The sequence below is a fragment of the Phocoena phocoena genome, chromosome 1 (assembly GCF_963924675.1).
Source record: "Phocoena phocoena chromosome 1, mPhoPho1.1, whole genome shotgun sequence".
NCBI lineage: Eukaryota > Metazoa > Chordata > Mammalia > Artiodactyla > Phocoenidae > Phocoena > Phocoena phocoena.
In genome coordinates this window covers 91574591-91600325 of record NC_089219.1, presented here as the reverse complement: position 1 = coordinate 91600325, position 25735 = coordinate 91574591, and the positions used below count along the sequence as shown (strand labels likewise).

The 25735-nt window shown below is 35.9% G+C and overlaps 1 protein-coding gene across 2 annotated transcripts in view; it reads right to left on the bottom strand.

The window, feature by feature from the left end:
- Nucleotides 1-22333, bottom strand: part of RNPC3 (RNA binding region (RNP1, RRM) containing 3) — a 34420-nt gene extending 12087 nt beyond the window's left edge. Inside the window, exons 1-10 of one of the 2 annotated variants that reach the window (XM_065885195.1) lie at nucleotides 22072-22333; nucleotides 20907-20954; nucleotides 16421-16539; nucleotides 15468-15551; nucleotides 14940-15051; nucleotides 13768-13836; nucleotides 10575-10717; nucleotides 7626-7751; nucleotides 4804-4952; nucleotides 2690-2851 (exon numbers count right to left, since the gene is read on the bottom strand). In XM_065885195.1, the coding sequence (XP_065741267.1) occupies nucleotides 2690-2851; nucleotides 4804-4952; nucleotides 7626-7751; nucleotides 10575-10717; nucleotides 13768-13836; nucleotides 14940-15051; nucleotides 15468-15551; nucleotides 16421-16539; nucleotides 20907-20954; nucleotides 22072-22263 (1204 nt within the window). In that variant the 5' untranslated portion in view covers nucleotides 22264-22333. Of the gene's footprint in view, nucleotides 1-2689; nucleotides 2852-4803; nucleotides 4956-7625; nucleotides 7752-10574; nucleotides 10718-13767; nucleotides 13837-14939; nucleotides 15052-15467; nucleotides 15552-16420; nucleotides 16540-20906; nucleotides 20955-22071 lie in introns of both variants that reach the window. The other variant, XM_065885186.1, reaches the window with a different exon arrangement.
- Nucleotides 22334-25735: the final 3402 nt, after the last annotated feature.

Here is a 25735-nt window from a genome sequence, read left to right as displayed (position 1 = left end):
TACACCACGATCAAGTGGGGTTTATTCCAGGAATGCAAGGATTCTTCAATATACGCAAATCAATCAATGTGATAAACCATATTAACAAACTGAAGAATAAAAACCATATGATCATCTCAATAGATACAGAGAAAGCTTATGACAAAATTCAACACCCATTTATGATAAAAACCCTGCAGAAAGTAGGCATAGAGGGAACTTTCCTCAACATAATAAAGGCCATATATGACAAACCCACAGCCAACATCATCCTCAATGGTGAAAAACTGAAAGCATTTCCACTAAGATCAGGAACAAGACAATGTTGCCCAGTTTCACCACTCTTATTCAATATAGTTTTGGAAGTTTTAGCCACAGCAATCAGAGAAGAAAAGGAAATAAAAGGAATCCAAATCAGAAAAGAAGAAGTAAAGCTGTCACTGTTTGCAGATGACATGACAGTATACATAGAGAATCCTAAAGATGCTACCAGAAAACTACTAGACCCAATCAATGAATTTGGTAAAGTTGCAGGATACAAAATTAATGCATAGAAATCTCTTGCGTTCCTATACACTAATGATGAAAAATCTGAAAGTGAAACCAAGAAAACAGTCCCATTTACCATTGCAACAAAAAGAATAAAATATCTAGGAATAAACCTACCTAAGGAGACAAAAGACCTCTATGCAGAAAATTATACGACACTGATGAAAGAAATTAAAGATGATATAAATAGATGGAGAGATATACCATGTTCTTGGATTGGAAGAATCAACACTGTGAAAATGACTCTACTACCCACAGCAATCTACAGATTCAATGCAATCCCTATCAAACTACCACTGGCATTTTCCACAGAAGTAGAACAAAAACTTTCACAATTTGTATGGAAACACAAAAGACCCCGAATAGCCAAAGGAATCTTGAGAACGAAAAACGGAGCTGGAGGAATCAGGGTCCCTGACTTCAGACTATACTACAAAGCTACAATAATCAAGACAGTATGGTACTGGCACAAAAACAGAAAGATAGATCAATGGAACAGGATAGAAAGTCCAGAGATAAACCCATGTACATATGGTCACCTTATCTTTGATAAAGGAGGCAGGAATGTACACTGGAGAAAGGACAGCCTCTTTAATTAGTGGTGCTGGGAAAACTGGACAGGTACATGTAAAAGTATGAGATTAGATCACTCCCTAACACCATACACAAAAATAAGCTCAAAATGGATTAAAGACCTAAATATAAGGCCAGAAACTATCAAACTCTTAGAGGAAAACATAGGCAGAACACTCTATGACATAAATCACAGCAAGATCCTTTTTGACCCACCTCCTAGAGAAATGGAAATTAAAACAAAAATAAACAAATGGGACCTAATGAAACTTCAAAGCTTTTGCACAGCAAAGGAAACCATAAACAAGACCAAAAGACAACACTCAGAATGGGAGAAAATATTTGCAAATGAAGCAACTGACAAAGGATTTATTTCCAAAATTTACAAGCAGCTCATGCAGCTCAATAACAAACAAACAAACAACCCAATGCAAAAATGGGCAGAAGACCTACATAGACATTTCTCCAAAGAAGATATACAGACTTCCATCAAACACATGAAACAATGCTCAACATCATTAATCATTAGGGAAATGCAAATCAAAACTACCATGAGATATTATCTCACACCAGTCAGAATGGCCATCATCAAAAAATCTAGAAACAATAAATGCTGGAGAGGGTGTGGAGAAAAGGCAACACTCCTGCACTGCTGGTGGGAGTGTGAATTGGTACAGCCACTATGGAGAACAATATGGAGGTTCCTTAAAATACTACAAATAGAACTACCATATGACCCAGCAATCCCACTACTGGGTACATACCCTGAGAAAACCATAATTCAAAAAGAGTCATGTACCAAAATGTTCACTGCAGCTCTATTTACAATAGCCCAGAGATGGAAACAACCTAAGTGCCCATCATCGGATGAATGGATAAAGAAGATGTGGCACATATATACAATGGAATATTACTCAGCCATAAAAAGAAATGAAATTGAGCTATTTGTAATGAGGTGGATAGACCTAGAGTCTGTCATACAGAGTGAAGTAAGTCAGAAAGAGAAAGACAAATACCGTATGCTAACACATATATATGGAATTTAAGAAAAAAAGTGTCATGAAGAAGCTAGGGTAAAACAGGAATAAAGACACAGACCTACTGGAGAACGGACTTGAGGATATGGGGAGGGGGAAGGGTGAGCTGTGACAAAGCGAGAGAGAGGCATGGACATATATACACTACAAAACATAAGGTAGATGGCTAGTGGGAAGCAGCCGCATAGCACAGTGATATCAGCTCGGTGCTTTGTGACCATCTGGAGGGGTGGGATAGGGAAGGTGGGAGGGAGGAATATGCAAGAGGGAAGAGATATGGGAACATATGTATATGTATAACTGATGCACTTTGTTATAAAGCAGAAACTAACACACCATTGTAAAGCAATTATACCCCAATAAAGATGTTAAAAAAAAATAAAAAATACATGTATAGACAAAAAAACAAACAGAAAAAAATCATTAACTGGAGAGATGTTTTGAAGCATGTGCTTTGAATAAAGTAAACAACATGAAGAGATTTGTTTTGCTTCTGAAGGGCCAAATAAATGTAAAATGGAATAAATGCTCATTTATTTCATGAAAATTACCTTCTCTAGAAATTCTGCCCTTTTCCAACTCCCTTCTAGAAATACATTCTGATGGCATTTCATCAGAGTCTTCTTTAATCTCCTCTGCGATGCTCAAATTTGGTTTTGGGAAGATTTTTCCAAATCCTATATTGGATGCATCAACTTCAGAAGCAGGTAAGTCTAAGAGTTAACATTGACATCAGCCATTAAAAATCCCTCCCTTCAAAACAGTTTTTCTTTTCCATTTTTAATTTTTAAGATATATTCTAGCACTAAAACTCTTTGGTGTTTTTCTCAATACTCTGAAACAAGGATAAGCAAACTTTTTCTATAAAGGTTCAAACAGTAAATACTTTAGGCTTTGCAGGCCATATGGTTTCTATCATGACTACTCAACTCTGCCACTAGAACATGAAAATCATAAAAGAAGACACTTCCATTTGAGGGTACTAAAAAACATCCATTATACTTCCCACCAAAAAAAAAAAAAAAGAGCCAATCGTAATCAAAGTCAGGAAAAAGAATATTTGCACACCTAATTATTCAATTAGGAAAATTAAAAACCATTATACATTTTAAATTTACAACACAGCAACATAATGGATTGCATTCAGAAAACATGAATCTTAGCTTCAGCAAAAATTAAACTGACTTGGGGAGAAGGTTGGGAAGGACAGGATTAAACATTCAGTAGAAAAAATCTAGTTATACTACCTAAAAAAACAAACAAAACCCTAAAAAAGCTGTGAAAATGATGCAAATAACATGCCATATTTAGGATTATAAAAGTCTCCTCATAACATAGGAAAGCCATCGTACCAACAGACCTCCTGTGGCCTGAAGGCATTAGTAAGAAAAAAAACTTTTAAAACTGTTTTTACTGTTAATTCAGCATTACTCTACGTTGATGCAGAATGGGACAATTGTCCCCCCCTCACAAAGGTCTAAGTCCTTAAGTAAATTAAACTTAAAAAAATAAAAATTTGTGTCAAGGGGTGATTAGTCATGAGATAAGATAGAAAACCTTACAAAAATACAAATATAAATACTGAAACAAACAAAAAAGGAGCTATCTGAAAAGGCAATGCATTCTCACTAACCATCAGAGACAGGAATTAAAACCAGTTACAGTTTATCACTCAGTACATTTGCAATACTTACTAGAACTCTATCCTATATTCACACAAGTGCTCAAAGATATATGTACAAGAATGTATATTCCAGAATTTGCTGTAATAATAAAGAAAACGGAAACAACCTCAACTTCTATCAATAGAGTATAATTAAATAAAGATTGTTATAACTATACTATGGAGTGCTATGCAGCCATAAAAAAGTAATCCATGATGGCTACTTAAAAAAAGAAGTAAGGGAAAATAAAATGTTTATACACAAGTATAGGATACGATCTGGAAGGACTATTTTCATACCGAATTAACAATGGTTATCTCTAAGTATTGGGATAGGGAACAGTGCGGTTTGAGGTGTTAACTTTTTAAAACTTTATATGCTCCTGTTTTGATTATATTTTCTATAAGCTGGTATTATTCCTGAAATTTAAAAATTAAAGAACAAGGAAATGCCACTGTAGTATAACATCAAATTAATGTTTAAAATAAGCAGAAAAAAATCTGTAATTTCAATACATTATCTTCAAACTTAACAAATAGTATCTTGTAAACAATCTTCCATGTCTTTTGGATTAAAAAAAATTTTACATGAAATCTACAACTCAAAAAACAATCACACTGCTTGTTTTCCTAACCAATAATACAACTGTACTAATAAAACCAGAGCATCACATATAACAAGCAATGAAAAAACAGATCAATAAAAGAAACTCTTTTATCACATTTTTAGTGTAAACATCAGCAAAAATGAGACTAAACCTCACCCTAGAGTTCATTACTAGCAAAAGGTAACTGTGACAATCTTACCACTAAGCTCCAATTTTAGTTATATAAAAAAGCTTAAAATGGATTGTATTCTAAGACACTAACAAAGACCTAATTGCATATTTTAAATATATTCACAAATACTAAAAAAACAGAAACATATAAAATTTAATTCTAATACAAAAAAAACTGAGAAGAATTTTTACATAGCATGTTAAAGAACTAGAATACGCTTACCACAATTTTGTTCTTCATAATTTTGTTCTTTCTCTAAATCTTTCTTAAATGCAGTTGACATGTCGGTAGATATATGGAATTCAATTTTTTTATTACCTACAGGTTGTGGTTGGTCAAATACATCCGAAGGTAACAACACTGGATGTAAACTGCTGTTTACAAACAATCACAGCATTACTTTGTAATTGCAAATAAAATTTTGAGTAAAACATTTCATATTTACTTTAAAATTAAAAAGCTAACACTGATAAAACACACTATAGGCATTGAACAAAGTAACTTACATTTAACTTCAATAAATCCTAACAAATGTTCTCATATAGGTATTATTAAATTCCTAGTTTAGACAGATAAGGAGTTTGAGGCTAAAGGGTATTAAGAAATTGCATAAAGTCACTCAGTAAATGACAGAAATAGGACTTTAGGACTATTGATTCTAAACTTCAGGATATTTACCAATAAGCAAAAAAGTTCATTCTATGTTTAATGTAAGCATTTTATGCACTGTATTCTATATACTATATATAATAAACCTATGCAGGTCAATGCAGTAGCCACAAGCCACATGTGGCTAATAAGCATTTGAAATGTTGCTGTACTTATGCTCTAAGTACAAAATATACACCAGAGTTTAACAACTTTGTGTGAAAAAAGAAATATAAAACGTTTTAATAACGTTTTATATTAATTATATGTTAACATTTCAGATATAATCAGTTGGATAAAATATATTATTAAAATTAATTTTATCTTTTAATGTGGCTATTGGAAAATTTAATTGGTTCACATTACAGTTGACCCTTGAACAACTTAGGGGTTAAGGGCCCCAACCCTGCAGCAGTTGAAAAGCTGTATATAACTTCATCAGCCTTCCATATCCATGGTTCCTCTATATCTGTGGATACATATCTAGGGATTCAACCAACCTCAAATCATGTAGTACTGTAGTATTTATTGAGAAAAAGTCTGCATATAAGTGGACCCACACAGTTCAAACCCGTGCTGTTGAAGGGTCAACTGTATTAATTTTTAATTGTTTGGTGCTGCTACAGATCAAAAGCATGGGACTGTGGTGTCAAAACATACATAGGTGGGAAATATGCATCATATTATGTATACTTAACATGAAATAATAATTTTAAAAAACCCAAAGACCCATTCCTTTAAAAATGTAAAAAGATAATTTTAACAAACTTCTTCCTCATTTATAAAGTTACTTACAAGTTCAAGGGAAATTTACATTGTAGAAAAGCTGAATAAAATTAAAACTGCAATTAATGGTAATTTTCATCTGATTAAGATATTAAAATACATAGAATTCCATGGCAAAAAGGCAAGTAAAATTTCTGCCATAATTTCAAAGAAAATTTGTTAAGCAAAATGTCAGATAATCGGTGAAAAAGGAAAAAAAGGACAATATATTTCAAATGAAATACACAGTAATAAGTACTATTTCACTGGCAATTTCTCTACTCTAACTGAAAGTTTAAGACATAGTCGGAAGTTAATTTATACCTAATAAAATTCTTTCGTACCCACAGCCCTGACCATCACCCAACATCTACATAATTTTCCTGGAAAGTTTATTACAAGGTGACAAAGTCTGACAGAAATTCTTAATTGTTTTTAATATCAGTGGCGTTACAATGGCTCCCTCAATGTATTCAAACACCATAACTTAACATTTAAGGCAGATCTCTCCACATCCTTCCAGCTTTCCCTTTCATCATTTCTATTCCTACGCACCAAATTTTCCTACCTCTGGAAACTCACTTTTTCATTCACACTGGATATCTCTTCCCTGCCTAAGTTTTGCCTCTCATCCTTCAAGCCCAGCTCAAATGTCTCCTCTCTCTTAAAGTCTTTCCAATTTCTTGACTGGCTGTGACCTCTCCTTCCTCATAACACTTCATTCTTAATTACATCTTCTTCTTATGTCATTTATTATAACTGCTAATGCAACAGTCATCTGTGCATATGGCTTACTTACCTATAAGACTATTAACTCACTGTTTGAAAAGATAGCATTGAGCTTTGGAAGAATGATCCAAACCACATAATATTTAGCAGAGAACTTATCACATATTTGATAAATATTTAAAGGTGGGTCCTGTGTGCTAAGCCATGTGAACTTTTACCAGGTAGGGTACTTTGCAGTAAAAAAATGTTTGGTATCAGGTAGTGGAGTTAGGAGAAATTAACAAAATTTCATATAAACACACTGGTGATGGATGCCATCATCAAAACTGTGAATGCAGGAGGAGAAAGAGATAATGAAAGGAAAGTAAATGAATTTTGTGTTGGATAATGTCTTAAGTGCCTACAAGACACTCTGAGTATGCAAATAGGAAGCTGGAAATGAAGACTTTAGATCTCAGGAGGTTAAATCTAGAGATGGAGATTTGGAATCTATTAGCTGCAACAGGTGAACCATAAAAAAATTAATGATATTAACAAGGAGTATAAATATATGAACAGAAAATGACAATGGACAGGAGTATATGGAATCCAGTATTTTAAAAAAAAGCAAGTGAGTCAGAGAAAGTCACAAAAGAAAAAAGTAGGAAGGAAGAGAGAAAGTAAGATGAGAAATAAAAGAGAATGTAAAATTAAGGGTGGACAATTTTGAAACCTGGGGTAGTCAATAGTATCAAATGCTGGTCAACTTTGAGAATTAAGGATACTTGTGAATTTGGCAAATAATCAGTCACTGGTAAACCAGTGGACTGATGAAATAAAAGTCAGAGTGAGGTATGATTTGAGTTAAGCAATCAGACAAAGTACATACAAAACCCTTATCTTATAATCCAAAACAAAATTACCCGTGTGAAGCAGATGATGGTATATTCAACATATCCTTTATTTTTCTCTTTTTTCTCACATGGTGCTGCTTTATTGTTTTTGGTCTTTTGGGGTGAAGATTTGCTAGTTCCATTAGTTTGGTCATTCTACATTGGAGGAAAGAAAAGTAGAAAAGATTTCTTTGTGTAGAAGCATAGCTATCTACAACTGCTTTTGTTAAACAAATTTGTATTGAGCTTATAAATTATAAAATGATTTATATGGCATAAGTATAATCTCTAAGCCATCAAATAAGATATAATCAATCTGACAAAAGCTCGAGTTACAAATCTCCTTGCTCAACTTTCACCTTTGTTTGAAGGAATTTGGAATTTACTTAATTGCAATTTTTAAAGATATGTTTTACTAAAAAAATTATTAGTTGCCCAAATGACTGAACTTTGATTCCAAGTTAAACAAAATACACTAAATATAATCTTTGTAACTTTATTGCTCTTTTCTTGACTAATATTCAAAAGACCTTACGAATGTAGTAAAATTATTTTGATTCATATTCTAATTATTAAAGAGAACCTGGACTTAAGTACTTTTACTTAAAAATATTTTGTGCATGATTGTTGGAAAGCATCATTATATAAAAAAGATACTTGAGAACAGTTTTCAAATACTATACTCTGAAGTAGCTTAAACAATCAAGGGGTGACAACTGATACCTTATACATAGCTTATCTCCATTATGATTATGAATAATATTTAGAATAGATCTTGTCTAGGCTTTCTTGGATCTTCCACAGGATCAGATATAGTGCTTCCACAGAGCAAGTTCAAACACCACTAGTCACAGCTCTACTTCTCCAGAGTTAAGTTTGTGAAATTTGAAAGCAAAACAAGCACAGTAAAATGTAGTAAAGAAGAATTTGGTTAAAATAAATTTTAAACATTTTTCCTTAAGCGAGGAAAAATGAAAACATGTTATAAATTTTTAAAGCCTCTTAACAATCACAGTTTACCAAAAATTTTATGAATAAATCCAGTTATACAAAATATATGTCTATATTCATAGATTGCTCACCCAAAGTATACTAAGGCTCTACACAGTGCAAGGCATATGTTAAGTAAGTAATCAATAGACATCTGCTGACAAATACATAGTGGCATATTTTATATTTCCAGAAGATAACAGAGAAGCATGAAACCAGAGGTTAGTTCATGCAAAGGCTTTGTTCTCATGACTTAAGATGAATTAGCAGAATTCCTCACTACATCCCTAAATGGAAACATAAATAAACAAAAACAAAAATGGTTTTAGCTAGCCTATTAAAGCATTTCTCATTACTATCATTATTTTTATAAAGAAAATAAAATTTACAGTTTAAGTAATTAGCCCACTGCAATGTTCTACATTCTTTATTTAACAAGTTAGTCTATGAAGAACTGCCAGCCTTCCTTATTGTCTCTATTCAAGACAGATACTCTATTCACTCCTATTTTAGTAGTTCCAACATAACTCCTTCCTTAAGAAAGAGAAAATACATGGAGCCACTACTCAAGTGGATGTTGCCTCAGTAATAGTCAAATTGCTGCTGATTACGTGTATATGTTGCTTAGATTCTCTGCTTGGATTTTGACTCCTGTCAACCACTCCTTCTGTATCTGGTTGCTTCTGTGCATATCTGCCTAAGATTCCCATCATTGGCCTACACAGGTCTTTTAGGCTAGGGGTTGACAAATTACAGCCAAAGGAACAAATCTAGTCAGTGTCTGTTTTTCTTAAACAAAAAGTTTTATTGGAAGACAGCAACATCCAATTATTTAGGTATCATCTGTGGCTGCTTTCCACTATAACAGAACTCTTTGGCTCTATATAGAAAATGTTTAGCAATTCCTGTTTTAGGCTATGCTGTGGATTATATACCTGAACATTATTAACAATTTACTGCTCTTTGCCAGAAGCTTTAAACAAAATATATGTAGATCATCAAGAACAACCAATAAAAGAATAATCCCTTTGCAGTAATTTTTGTGAATGTTTTTGTATAAAATCCTATAGAATTGCTCTAGAAATTATTCTGAGGTGAATAAAGTCCAGGGGAATAAGCTGACAAAAACAGAAATACAACTTAATTTTGTTCTGTAAAGTCTCCACAAACACTGAAATAATAAATAATGGATCACTGCCCCTAGGGCAGTGATGTTCCTGCAAGCACGTGCTCAATCAGTTGATCAATACATATCTAGTTTTATGCGTGTTTCTGTTTAAGAACACCTTATTTAATATATATTGTTGATTCATTAACATTGAACTCACAGTCAATAGTGCTATAACTCAGGCCTGAACAAAGTTTATCTAACACACAGCATTTTCTCCATAAAGCACATCACAACCTTCTTGATCTTGGAAACACTAGACAGCACGTCAACACTATGCTTGGAGACCATTTTAAACAGCAAAATCAACAACAAACAGCACAAAAATGTGCAAAACATGGTACAAGTAGACAGTGAAAAAGACACTTGTTTACGGTATGAGAGCTGAAGCAAGAAGGCAGAATGTCACCTTGTTCTACCTTATCTAGGAATGTGCATGTCAAGAGACTCAAATTTTTCACCATTCTGCACATGCTGTCTTCAGAAGACCATAAAAGCACTGTAATTATTGACACTGAAATCATAAATAAATTGTAACAAGTAGGCAAATTTGCAAATACAGAATCAACAAATAATGAGGATCAACCGTATACCATAATCATCAATCCAAAAAATTACTCACAATACAAAAATGTTCCCTTAAGTCTTGATATCTAGTTTCAGGTCTTAATCTATAGCATGATGGGAAGTTGGGGATGGACAAATTCTAAAGACCCCGAATTATGAAGAAGTGTATTCAAAACTTAAGAAGAGCAAGAGAATCTCTCTCCCATATTCTATGTTTCTTAGAATCTAAACAAATATTATTTGACATTGCAAACCTTTGACGGTCTTCATCATCACTGCTTTCATATTCTGATTCTTTACTAGATAATTCCTCATCCTCATCTGGCAAAGGAGGTTCCTCCGGTGGCTGAGGAGATGCAGGTGGAAGAGGAGCATGTAGTGGCATATAGTCCTCATACTAATTAAAAGAACAAAGCAAAAATACTATGGTAATCTATGATGTTTAGAAAACCATTTCCAATCAGATACATGATTCTCACATCTCTCTACCTCATGATTTTCTTCTACACATTCGACATATATTGATGAAACACTTGTCTTAGCAGCCTTTAGCTAATCACAAAACTTGTTTCTTCTTTCTTGGCACTTAGCTGGACTAAATTTCCAAACCTCCTTTGCAGTTAGATTTCCCCTGAATTTTAGTCAATGAAATGTTAGCATAAAAAACTCCCACACATATAATTCTCTCTTTCTTCTTGATCTGCAGGCTGCATGGTGATGTCCTCACCAACTTGGGAATGCAAATAATGAAGATAACTTATCTTTTAAGTGACTCAGTAAAGGAGAACACCATTCTGCCCTACTTTTGGAATGAACTTGGCATGAGCAAAAAATAACTTGTATTGTGTTAAATTACTAAGATTTGAGTTTTATTTGTTAATAGTAGCTAGCATAATCTTTGCAATGTGCCAGGAATTGAGGTGTTGGGGTTATAAAGAAAAATTATGCAGTTAATAGTATACACATTAGAAAAGCAACCAATACACAATACAAAAGCAAATTTTCTATTTAAATGTTAGCTCTCGGGCTTCCCTGGTGGCGCAGTGGTTGAGAGTCCGCCTGCCGATGCAGGGGACGCGGGTTCGTGCCCCGGTCCAGGAAGATCCCACATGCCACAGAGCAGCTAGGCCCGTGAGCCATGGCCGCTGAGCCTGCACGTCAGGAGCCTGTGCTCCGCAACGAGAGAGGCCACAGCAGTGAGAGGCCTGCGTACCACAAAAAAAAAAAAAAAAGTACTAAGGGTACATATATATATATAATGGAATATTACTCAGCCGTTAAAAAAGAACGGTGTAATGCCATTTGCAGCAACATGGATGGACCCAGAGACTGTCATACTGAGTGAAAGTAAGTCAGAGAAAGATAAATATCATATGGTATCACTTATAAGTGGAATCTAAAAAAATGGTAGAAATGAATTTATTTACAAAACAGAAAGAGTCACAGATGTAGAAAACAAATTTATGATCACCAACGGGGGGAAGTGATAAATTGGGAGATTGGGGTTGACATATACACACTACTATATATAAAATTGATAACTAATAAGAACCTACTGTATAGCACAGGAAACTTAATACTCTGTAATGGCCTATATGGGAAAAGAATCTAAAGAAGAGTAGATATATGCATATGTATAACTGATTCACTTTGTTGTATACACCTGAAACTAACACAACGTTGTAAATCAACTATATTCCAATTAATAAAAAATAAATAAAGAAAAATAAATAAATAAAAAAGTACTAAGAGCACTATAGCAAAATATTGGGTTGGCCAAAAGATTCGTTCGTTTTTTTCCATAAGATGGCTCTATTAGCGGTTAGCTGTCTTTAACTTCATTCGAAACAATTTTGTTTGTGACAGCTTGTCATACCAACGTGCATTAAAAGAAAAAAACTATCAAAACTGGTGAATTTTTTGTGTGGCCATTTTAATATCGATGGAAGAAAACAGCAACATTTTCAGCATATTATGTTTTATTATTTCAAGAAAGGTAAAAACGCAACTGAAATGCAAAAAAAGATTTGTGCAATGTACGGAGAAGGTGCTGTGACTGGTCAAACATGTCAAAAGTGGTTCGCAAAGTTTTGCTGGACGATGCTCCATAGTCGGATAGACCAGTTGAAGTTGACAGCAATCAAATCGAGACATTAATTGAGAACAATCAATGTCACAGCATGCGGGAAATAGCCGACATACCCCAAACATCCAAATCGAGCAATGAAAATCATCTGCACCAGCTTGGTTATGTTAATCGCATTGATGTTTGGGTTCCACCTAAGTTCAGTGGACAAAATCCTTCTTGATCATATCTCCGCATGCGATTCTCTACTTAAACGTAATAAAATCGTTCCGTTTTTAAAACAAATTGTGATGGGCAATGAAAAGTGGATACTGTACCATAATGTGGAACAAAAGAGATCGTGGGGCAAGCAAAATGAAGCACCACCAACCATACCAAAGGCCGGTTTTCAACCAAAGAAGGTGATGCTGTATATATGGTGGGACTGGAAGGGAGTCCTCTATCATGAGCTCCTTCCAGAAAACCAAATGGTTAATTCCAACAAGTACTGCTCCCAGTTAGACCAACTGAAAGCAGCACTTGACAAAAAGCACCCGAAATTAGTCAACAGAAAATGCATAACCTTCTATCAGGATAATGCAAGACCACATGTTTCTTTGATGACCAGGCAAAAACTATTACAGCTTGGCTGGGAAGTTCTGATTCATCTGCCGTATTCACCAGACATTGCACCTTCAATTTCCATTTATTTTGGTCTTTACAAAATTCTCTTAATGGAAAAAATTTCAATCCCCTGGAAGACTGTAAAAGGCATCTGGAACAAACAGTTCTCTGCTTAAAAAGATAAAAAGTTTTGGGAAGATGGATTATGAAGTTGCCTGAAATATGGCAGAAGGTAGTGGAACAAAAGGGTAAATACACTGTTCAATAAAGTTCTTGGTGAAAATGAAAAATGTGTCTTTTATTTTACTTAAAAATTGAAGGCACTTTTTGGCCAACCCAATAATAACTAAAATTATTCAAGAGCAGACATAGCCTACCATTGAAATTATTGATAGATCTGAACAGTAAATTCTAATAAAAAATTATCAACCTTTTAAATAAAACCAGAAAAATGGAAATTTTAGACAATTCAGTATGTTAAATGTAACTATCCTATAGGATAGCACAACGTCCTAGGTCAAAGGCCTGAACAACAACACTGGCAGAAATGATGGCCTCTATTACCAAAGCATCTCTTTAATGTTCTGGCTTTCTCCCACTTTCAATTCTCCACTGGACTATTATTATGTTAACTTTACACTTGTTCATTTTCAATACACATTAGAGGTCACTGGCACAACATTTGTAAAATTTAGCCTCAATAATTTCACCTCAAGAAGAGAAATTTTGAATCTTGAAAATTCTAAGAGCTTTCTTACCATGGGAGGCCTTGCAGTAATTGGTCCAAAAGGTGTGGGCAAATTCATTTTATTCATAAGATGAAGCACCTTAATAAAAGTGGTAAAACATTTAAAATAAAATAGAAAAATGATGATTCAACGCATATCTGATATTTTATGTACTTAAAAACTTTGCAATAACACTATTCATTACTTTAGTGCAAAGGAAGGACCACCTCTTGCCTTTATAATCCCAGGACAGGGCTAAACTAGTATATCTCAGGCACTGGTGTATCTCAGAAGACTGGCCTTCCTAAAATATTTGTCAATTCTACAAATACAATTATTCTCATTATTAAAAATGTCATGTTCTTCCAACGTAAAAATTTACTGAACTGTTTTTTTCCCTTGATTATTGTGAAATCATGAAACACAGAGAAGTACAACAAAGAAGATAAGTATCATCTATATTTTGTACTTAAAAGTACGTTTTATTGTCAGTACTTTCAAGCATTTGCTGAGGGGTCCTCTATGTCCTTTCCTTTAAGAAAGGAAAAGGTGTATGCTAAAGTAACAAAGAATTACCAGAAATTATATTTCCCAAATTAGCTTATGTTTATTAGTATTATTAATACTAAACATGTTAGTATTTTTAAGCTATAGTTTATCAAAGCCTTTACTTGAATGTAGTAATTTTTCATTACCTTTTGCAATGGACTGAATGTTTGTGTCCCCCTCCAAAATTCTTATGTTGAATCCTAATCCACAATGGGATGGCATTAGGACATAAGGCCTTTGGGAAGTAATTAGGTCATAAAGGTAGAACCCCCATAAATGGGATTAGCATCCCTTATAAAAAGCACAAGAGAGAGCTCTCTCACCCTCTTTCAGCTACATGAGGATACAAAGAGAAAACGGCCGTCTGTAACCCAGAAGAGGGCCCTCACCAGAACCTAACCGTGCTGGCACACTGATCTCCAACTTCTAGCCTCTAGACTGTGAAAAATAATTTTTTATTATTTAAAAGCCACCCAGGCTATGGTACTTAGTTATAGCAGCACAAACTAAGACACCTTTAAAATACTGAAACATCATTGTCCCTACAGGAATTAGTGTAATACTATTATAAAAAAAAGTTTGAGAATTAGCATGAAAAGTAACATATAAGGTTGTACAAGTACTTACTTTGAGGAACGTTTTATTCTACTTACCTGTACATAGAACTTAGGCACACTTGCCAAAGCATTTACTATGTTTGCTAGAATTGTGCTTGAAGGTGGTGGGTACATATACTTGAGGCATGAATTTAGAGGAAAAGTCAGCCTAAAAAACATATTTAAAAATGCTTATTGTGTTTTAGTAAGTTTCATATCAATAACTCATTTTAGGTAACCTAATAACATACAAATTGCTCAAATGATTCAGTAAGAGTACTCTGTTCCTAACAGATCCAACTGATTACATTTTAAAAGAAACTTGCCTTCTGATTGCATTATAGAAGAATACGGCATTTCTTATCAGAGAATATCTTACAACTTTGAACATTTTAATGGAACCAAATTCAGTGACAAACTCTTAGAGCTCAGTATGTTTAATCAACACATTAAAAATATGCACGATATATAATAAAATGTTCTTTAAAAAATTATCTTATTTGCAATAGACACACATCCACCACATACACCACCTATCCAAAACAAAACCAAAAGAACAATGAAATACAAACAAAAAATGCTAACCCATGGTTTGGTGCAATTCCATTTTCTATGGTTAAACAATCAAGTTCTTTCTTTTCTTTATCATCTTCCACAGTATCATCAGACCTAAGAAATACAGAATCAAAGTTGATCTTACCTTTAGAAATAGAATGAAAAATTGCATACAAAAATTACATATTATCTTTTCAAACAGGGCATTATGAAAACAGTTCCATAAGTAAAACTTTCAACTATTTCTTAAGTAAACACCAATAAAAAAGAGTATCTATTCCAGATATTATAGAAGGCATGGCACATTTTCATTTACTCTTCACAGCAACCCTATGAAGAAGGTATGATAAATCTCACTGACAAACCCGCCCCACCAAAACTGAAATTCACATGGTATAAATCAGTGGCACACAAATTTCCTCAATGTACATCAATGAGGGTCTGTTAAAACTCAGACTGCTGGGGCCTGTCCTCCTCCCCACCCCCAATACCCCAAATTTCTGATTCAGTAGGACTAGGTTAAGGCCTAAGAATCTTTCTTTCAGTCAAGATCCTAGACGATGCAGCTGGTACAGGGATTATACTTTGAGAGCCACTGGTGTAAAGCAAATTTATAAAGGTTATATAACTACAAAGAATTACAGCTGGGACCCGAATACGAGGCCACGCCTATTCATGACACCTTGCTATATCTAACACAAGGACTTTATACTAGTTACCTTCCCTCCACTTAAAGTTGAATGCTTTTCCCCCTACTCTTTTCCCACTTCACATTGATTAATTCCTAATATTAAATCAATACTCAGGTTCCTAATGCACAATTAGGAATGAACAAATATATTGCTTTAATGTACTAGATTCAGTAGAAAGATATAACCATTTACTGTTTCAAATTATTTACCTGCTAGTCTGAAAACAATCCAAGAGCAATACAATGGGTTAAAAAAAACACTTTTAAAATGTACGAAAACCTATCTACATACCTTTTCTTTTTTTCAGTGCTTGAAGAAGGACATGGTGAATGAACCTGATCTTGCTCTTTTGCAAATTCAACAACTAAAGTATGACCTAAAAGCTTCAGCTGATGAAGTCTTGTCAATGCCTTCAGTTGGAAGAGTAAAAAAAAATTAATAGCTGTACCAAAATTATTTGTTAGAGACCATATATAATTTATACATGTTTTTTGTTAACGCTCTTAACATTTCCTTGGCTATTTCTTACCCATTTCTCATCTCAGGCTGCCAAGGCTTCATTACTTATTAAGCAACTGCTTCCAATCACTTAGGAAAACTAAGATCTGGTTAAATACAATGCTGCCTATACCCAGGCAGCTGAAAATGGTTAGAAAAACAAACATAATGAATTGGGCTAGTCTCACTTTAAATTCACAACCACAAATCTGAGGGTGACCCTTAAAGAAGCAACAGTCAAATATATTAGTTCATTTTTTCTACTAATCTCTAAGACAATATTTTGTACTCTTTCCTTCTTCCTCAACCTCACAATACTCCTGTCCCATTCTTTTAGCCTAGGATACTGCTTCCTACTTTGAGAAAACTGAAGCAACAAGATGAGAACTTCAGATTTCCCACCATAAGTTCCCATCTACCAGCTTCTGCATCCACATATTCTATCTTCTATCTGTTATCACATGTTAACAATCCATGTTTTTATTTAAATCTAGTTGTTTTACTTGTATACTAAATCCCAGCCTCTCTTCTGCTCTCTGGAACTGTACAGGGTGTGTTCCTACCTACATTGCTAATTTTCTGTCCTCTACTGGATCATCGACATCAGCATACAAACATAGTCTGATTTCTCCCATCCTAAAAAATATTTTTTCTTCATCTGTTGATCCAACTTATCACTCTTGCCCACCCGCCCCCACCCTCACTCCGCTTTAAATTACTCTTGCAGTAAAACTCAAGAATTATCTATGCCCTCTATCTAAAATTCCTCTCTGCCCATCCAGTCTCAAACTCACTCCAATCAGGTTCATGCCTTAATCAGTCCACTGACACTGCTTGTCATAAACAACAAATTCTGTACTGCCACAACAATGGTCAATTCTCAATCTTCATTTTACTGCATTTAACGCAATCGCTCCACTCCCTCCTTCATACATGTTCTTCACTTGGTGTCTAGACACTATAATTTCCTACAGGTTTCTTCCCAGCTCATTTGTTTCTACTCCTCAATCACGGTGGCTTATGCCGTCTCAAACTCTTAATGCTGTCATGCTCCAGAGGTCTATTATTGGTCCTCTGTATCTAATCCAGCACCTTAATTTTAAAAACCATCTCTATGCTGATGATTTCCCAACTTATAATTTCAGCCCAAACCTCTGTCCTTAAATCCAGGAACATATATCCAAACTACTGGAAAGCTTCTCTTAATTTTAAATATTTTAAAATTAAGACTTCAGGAATTGAATCTTCTCTCCCCATCCCCCCTCAAATGGTCTCCATCTGGAACCTTCCGATGGTAACCCCCTTCTTTCATTTACTCATGTCAAAAATCTTGGAACCATCCTTAACACCTCTTTCCCACATTGCATATCCAAGCCACTGAGAAATCCTGTTTGCTTCTACCTACAAAATATATCCAGAATCTATTTCCTACCATTTCCATTGCTACCATCATGGTCCAAGCAACCATCATCTCTGGACCGAATTAACAGTGTAACCTTTTAAGAGATTTCCCTGTTTCTACTCTTCCCTGCCTTCCATCTACTCTCAACACAAAGTGATACTTTTAAATATAAGGTGAATTATGTTACTGCTTTGCTCACAATACTACAATGGCTCCCAGTTTTACTCAGGGTAACATCTATGGTCCTTACAGTACCTACATGATATGGCCCTCTTACTTCTCTGATCTCAAATTCAATATCTCCCCTCATTTTTTTTTTTGCTTTAGCCACAAGCTAGCGCATGCCAGCTATTCCTCTTACTAGAATGCACTTCCCCAAAATTCCCTTAGCTAATTTCCTTCACTTCCTTTAAAGTGTTGCTCAAATATGACCATAACTACCTTAACTGTAGCTTAATCCTCCCAACCCAGCACTCCTGATCCTACTGTTCTTTTTTTATAGTATTTATCACTTTCTAAAATATTAAACTCATTAAGTTTATTATTTATGGTCTGTCTCCCCTTTGAGAATGTGAGCTCCGATGAGGGCATAAATCTGTGTTTTATTCATTGATATATCCCAAGACCTAAAGCAGTATCTAGCACATAGCAGGCACTCAATATTTTTTGAACAAATGGAACGTTAGGCCTTAACAGGGACTATAATTTTTTTTTTTTTTTTTTGCGGTACGCAGGCGTTTCACTGTTGTGGCCTCTCCCGTTGTGGAGCACAGGCTCCCGACGCGCAGGCTCAGCGGACATGGCTCACAGGCCTAGCCGCTCCCCGGCATGTGGGACCTTCCCAGACCGGGGCACGAATCCGTGTCCCCTGCATCGGCAGGCGGACTCTCAACCACTGCTCCACCAGGGAAGCCCAACAGGGGCTATAATTTTATTCTACCATCTTTATGCATCCTTATTCAACTTCATTATACAAAGCAAGTTTCTATACGTTTCAATAATTTTCAAGTCCTTAAATCAGCCTAGACCTCTTACTATCCATGAGCCTTTGATTATCTGAAATACAGCTGAATTGCTTTAAGTTTCTTCCTCTCAAAATCTACGTCACACATTCTTTTCAAAGTTATGGCTTTTAAGTTTTAATGTTAGACAATGACTGGTTCCATGCCCTCTCCTCCAAGTTAATCTTGACTCTAAAACAAGGTGGTTTTCATTACCATATTTTACTAAACACTTTTTATGCTATATTTCAAAAGGTCTTTTCTGAAAAAATTTTTTCCTATACTTTAATACATATAATGTGAAAGTCCTCTGTAATCCCATCCTTGGAGAAAGACATTTATTATTCAATTTGGTGTATAGCTCTGCTACATTTTGTTCTATGCATAAACTAACATACACAGTATTGATACTAGTTTTCCAAAATTCCAAGGTTACATATTATATAATGTTTTGCAACTTTATTCATGTACTCTATCTGGGCTACATTCCTTATTAATACATATTCATTTGAGCTCATTCTCTGAGAGTTGTAGTCCAGTGTATGGATATACTACAATTTAAAGTATCCTTCCCTCTTATTGATAAGAATTTGGGTCATTTCTATAGTTTCACAATAAAAATACTTTACTAATAGACTGTGTTCGTTCTTCACCTTGTGTCATCACAGGATCTTATCTTCTTAAAACTCTCTTCTTCTTGCATCCATGAGAATTTATTTTCTAGTTCTACTTCCTTTTTAACTTCTCCCTCCCAGTCTTCTTTGCTGGCTCTTCTCCCTTTGGGCAACCATATCCATTTACCTTGTTGAGGAAACTCCATTTTTAACCCTGCCTCAGCTCTAGGTCCATATTTTTAATTGTTTTTAAAATATTTCCACAGAAGTAGCCCACAGACTCCACAAAATTAATAGATAATATGTGAATTCATTACCTACCTTTGCAAACATCCTCTGAATCCTGCCCCTGTCAACTAATGTTAATAACCCAATAACTCAGTCCAAAAATTTCCAAGTATTCCCTCTCTCTTAACCACTACATCTACAAGGATCACAGGACCAAAAAACACAATCTCTACCAAATGTGTATCTACTTCTTCCTTTGTCTTCTTACTGCCTTATTCAGATCCTTTCTCTTGCCTTAGCCATTATAACATTTCTCTTGTCTTTGCTTTCCATTTGGTCTTTCTAACTCTAATCTTTTTCCATATCCAATCCATTACATGAACTCTACTGGACGTCTTTCACAGATCTGACCATATTACTGGTCAGCTCAAATATATCAAGTGCCTTAAGAATAACTACTAAACAAAATTCAATCCCTCCCTCCCTTCCACCCAAATTTAGACTCAACCTATCTTCCAAGTCCTATTTCAATTTCAACCCTTAGTTTTTGCTCCACTTAGAACTTTCCATGCCCCACAGCTTTATTTAGTGTTCTCTAAACCTAGAAGGTCCAACTCCCTTTGTTTTCTTCTCAAAATCTAACTAATCATTAAAGGTCTACCTCAAAGGTCACCTCCTTTGCAAATGATCCCCTAGGATTTTTTTAAATATATATATTTTCCATTTAATGCTTAAAACATCTTGTCTTGCAACAGTTACAGAGATAGTTATCAATGTTTGCATCCTTTTGAATTTGTCACTTTTAATTACATATGAGATTACAATTCAATTTTAATTCATGTTCCAGTTAATCTACTAGTCTTATGTCCAAAGATTGGGCAAAATCTGCCAAATGACAAACCAAATGTAGCCTATGGAGCAAACTCTGAAAATACAAACCCTTTCGCTTTTAAAAACTATAGTTTAACATTATGCTGCATTTTTTAAAACTGGATAACAGAAAATTGTTAATAATAGAAAAGAAAAAGTCATACCTTTATAGCTGCTTTTTCATTAGGAAAAGTAGCAAAAGCTGTATGTTTCTGAAAAAGAAGGTACAAATTATTTCAAATATAATTTCTCATAAGGAAGTCTGATATTTTACCAGCTGACAGTGATTTGACACATTAATAAAATCACAGAAAAGGACAGAAAATCCAGATCATTTAACTGATTACTAAATTCAGTACACTGCTTTTGAATCAGTTTAGGATCAAACTTCTTTGAGATGAAAGACTTTCTCATATAAAGGGGCACACACACACAGCATGTTTTACATATATTTTCAAGTAGTTTGACAGTCCATAAGTTTAAAAACCCCTACTATACACAGAGGACCACCCTTAAGCCATCCAAAAATATAAAATATCTTCCATGCATAACGCATCTATATAGCCAAATGCAAAGTTTAAATTGGTCTTTCTCCTAACTCACTACTTCTCAACCCTGGCTGCATTATTAGAAACACCTGGGGAGACTGTAACCACTGATGTTTGCCCCATCACAGGCCATCTGGCAGAAACTTAACATCACCACTGCTATTTTAATGGAGAGAACTCATCTAAAACATCTTCAGGTATAAAGGAAAATAAAGTAATTGTGTACATCCCAGTGTTGGACTTTGAACAGTCTTAAAATATTGCTCCCTGAAGGATTCCGTTGGAAATTTTTTATGAATAACATCCTCGTCAAAAACTTAGAAATCCTGTAACTAGTTTACTCAAGTTACCGACTACTGTAGCTTCTCCTCTATTTTGATGAATGTCTTAACGCTGGTTTATAAGTACCAAGATTTTTAAACAGTCCTTCGTTACATATTTCTGAGAGTACTCTTGAGCCTAAGAGAAATACCTCCAAATTCAGCGGAATTTCGAGATTCCCAGGATGGGAAAATGGAACATAACTAAGCTTCTCTTTTCATTTTTTCTTCTTTGCCTTTCTCACTTGCCCTTTTCCGCAGCGCGGCGACTAACCTAGGCTGGAGCCAATTAAAATCTGACTTGGGACTATTTTGATATGAAGGAGGAAAGACTGGGAAGCCCCCACTACACAAGCGCATCTCCCTCACTCTTTTCTGTCTTCTTCCTTCTGTCAGAACTCCCCTCCCCAGGTCAACAGCCAAGGGCCTTCCCCGGAGGCTCGGGACTGGCGCGCCCTTACCAGTCGCCCCTTATCGGACAGGACGCGCACGGACTGCGCCCCGAAATACTTCAGTAAGTCCTCTTTCTCCTCAGCGGTCAGCTCGGCTGGCAGGTGCCTCACTAGAAGGGTTCGGTCGCCCCGCGGCGGAGAAAGCGAAGCAGAGCTCTGACATCCTCTCGACATTGGCAGAGGCTGTTCTGAAGCCGCCATTTCTCACGGAGAACCAACAGAAAAGCCACTGAAGAAACCGCAGTGATCATAAAAAGCTAAGCTAAATGAGTGTTTTCCCACTTCGCGCTAAGGATTCTGGAAACAAGGAAGTAACGCGAGAGACGTCGCCTTCTCGCGAGACCTGCACCACGGACGGGGGCCAGCTCTTCGGAGACACGTTCCTCAGAGTGAAGGGCAAGGTTCCACGGTGATGGGAAAGCGAAATGATTCAAATTCCAGGTAGTTGATGACGGCATTAAAAACAAAAATTCCCCCGAGATAGGTGTAAGGATTTAAAAAAAACTGTCAACGCGTGAGAGACTTAAGCCGCGTTCACGAAAGAGGAAGTAACCCCAAGGACAGAAGGAGTCACTGCTGCGCATGTGCTAGCTGGGAGCGGGTCTGGGCGTGGCGCCAGGGAGGTCTGGAGTTGCTATAGCCGGGTTTCTAATCCTGGCAGATTGCAAAGTGCGTCTGATTGGCTGGCTGGGACTTGGTGTGGGAATACCGGGTCTGTGTCTACATTCGGGATGATAATGCCTAAAGATTGCACATTCTTTCTTTGGCTCAGTAGCCTTCACGTAGGCAGGCGAGCTCAGTTTTAAGGAACAAAAAGTTGAGACAGACACTTGTTTTCTTGAATCATCGGACACGTAGCAGCAGCGTGATAACGGTCTGGCCGTGGTTCCTTTTCACGGAATTAGCGGCCTCTAGGAAGAGATGCCCTAATATAAACCCCATCAACAACTCTAAGGTGTAGGTACTCCTCCCCATTTTACAGTTGAGCACGCTGATGTACAATACAGGGAGGTGTAAGTCACACAGCTATTAAATGACCGAACTGGGATTTGACCTTGCTAGTGTGACTGGCCTTTACACTATTCTAACCCGTTTCTGAATGGAGCGAGGCAGAGAAGTCTTCCTTATTCCATACAAAGAGGGCATTGAGGATTCTGGATAGAGGTATTATTTTAGGTGCAGCTACTACAGTCTGGAGGCCCAAGGTGCCTCTTAACTGCTCTTTTTATTTGCTACTTGATTAGATGGTAACTGTGTCGCAGTAAACAACATATCGAAGTTTGGCTCCCATGGAAGACGGGTTGGGGAACAAGGGAGGGACAGACATTAATAAAAACTTGAAAAACTATGGAGAACCCCTCCACAAAATGTCATGTATATAGAGCCAGACCATGAGTGCTCTGTGGGTTAGTCTGAAGTCTTGATTAAACCAAAGAGCAATTGGAAACTGACAGAATTTTTAGTAGAGGTCTGTGTGTATGTGTATATGTATGTAATGATTAAATTTTAGGTATGAAAATTTCTCTGGTTGCAGTATGAAAAATGGAGTAGAAGCAGGAAGACCAGTTGGGCTATTGCAGTAGCCCAGGCAAGACACTGCTAGAAATAGTTAGGTAACAGTAGACATGGAGAAAAGGAACAGGAATTGAGATGTATTTTGGAAGTGGAATTGAGATGTATTTTGGAAGTGGAATTGAGATGTATTTTGGAAGTGGAATTGAGATGTATTTTGGAAGTAGAATTGATAGACTTGCAGATGAAGAAGAGTAATTAAGGATAAATTTTGAGGTTTTGGCTTGAACCCCAACTGTCCACCATCTAGGTGGATGATGATGCTATTTACTGAGCATGAGAAGAGTTAACTAAAGTGTAGCTAGATTAGAGACTGTAGGGGAGGAAGGAACACATTAAATTTAAAGTATCTATTCAGTATCCAATGTTTCAAGTAAGCAGTTGGATGTGTAATTATGGCATTTTGGAGAAACATCAACACTAGATACATATGTAACATCAACACATATAATATTTATATCCAAGGTACAAGAGTGTAGGTAGAGAGAGAGGGGACCAGTATTGATCCATGGGGCATGCCAGTGTTGAGAAATTGAGAGGAGGAAGAACAAGGTAATACTTTTTCTCTTGGCACTTACACTGTAGTAATAAAGACAGACTAAAACATGTAGATAAGTAAGTAAATGAGTTCCTTTCGGAGAGTAAATAAGTGCTTTGAGGGAAAAAAGACAAAAATAGACCCAGGGTAGAGGGATAAACTGATTGGAGAGGGCATGCTACTTTAAACACTCCTTTACAGGCTTTTCCCTGCATCTCTTATAGTTATTATTATGTATGATTAGCATATAGTAGACATATATAAATATTTGTTCAATGAATGAATGCATGAATGGATTAACTTTAATATTACCACTGCCACCTATGGTCAAGAATTGCTACATGGGTCATCAAGATAAGTTTAGTGGTCTTCACTGTAATTGAGATATCACAGCTCAGTGAAATAGGAACATGAGAGAATTTTATTTTCTCTTAATTACTTTTAGTTGTACTCAATTAAATCCGCCTTATCCTTCTCTTGACAATAGCTCAGGCAGATTTCATAATGTCTTGGTCATTTTCAGTTACTAACAGTCTAAGTCGATTTGAAATGTCAACTTCAAACTCTAATAAGGTCACGCTTTTTACCCTCCCCTCATATAAGGCTTGACCTGAGGGATAGGAAGAAGACGTAATTTGCTTTCATCTCTGCCATGTTTAAGTGGAATTGGGTGTGGTCTGCTTTGAGTTGCATTTTTCTCATTTCCTTTTCTTGGTATAGCCCAGAGGTTCCCAAACTTTCTCAGCTCCTGGTGCCCTTATTGTCTCAGTAATTTTTTTCATAGCATCCCTAGGTGCCACCTTGTTTCCTGTTACCCCTTGATTTTTAAGAGGCACTACCACCTAGGCTGACTCAGTAAGGTTCAGCAATTATTCCATATATTCCTCTACTTTTTCCAACTCCCATGTGAGGTGCAGCCGTGAGATTCATTCTGGTCAGTGGGCTGTTATGAAGACAACATGTGTCTATTCCAGACTATAGTACAGAAGAGGGAGTGTGAAAGCAGTGATCCTGGAGGCCACATATTGAGGTCAAAGAGCTGTGAGGTAAACACTGCATAGAATACCTGGTCACCACATCAATGACAACTTCCCTACAAAAGTGCTTGACCCCCTCCAAACCTTGCATAAGTAAGAAATAACTTTTATTAACGTCTATTATGTAAATACACTGATAGTTTAGGGTTAATTCTTTTTATTTTTTTAATTTTATTTTTTTACCATAGCAAAGCCCATTCTTTCACCAGTAAAAATACACTCTGATGGTTCATTTTATGTGTCAATTTGACTGGCCACAAGGTACCCAGATTAAACATTATTTCTGAGTGTGTCTCTGAGAGTGTTTCTGGATGAGATTAGCATTTGAACTGTTGAACTCAGTAAAGTAAATTGCCCTTTCCTATGTGGGTGGGCATCATATATCCATTGAGGGCCAGAATGCTACAAAAGGTAGAGAAAGGAAGAATCACCCTTCTTTTCCTGCATCACTGATTAGACTGAGACATCTCATCTCATCTTCCACAATCAGACTGGGTTCTACACCATGAATTCCCCTTGGTTCTCA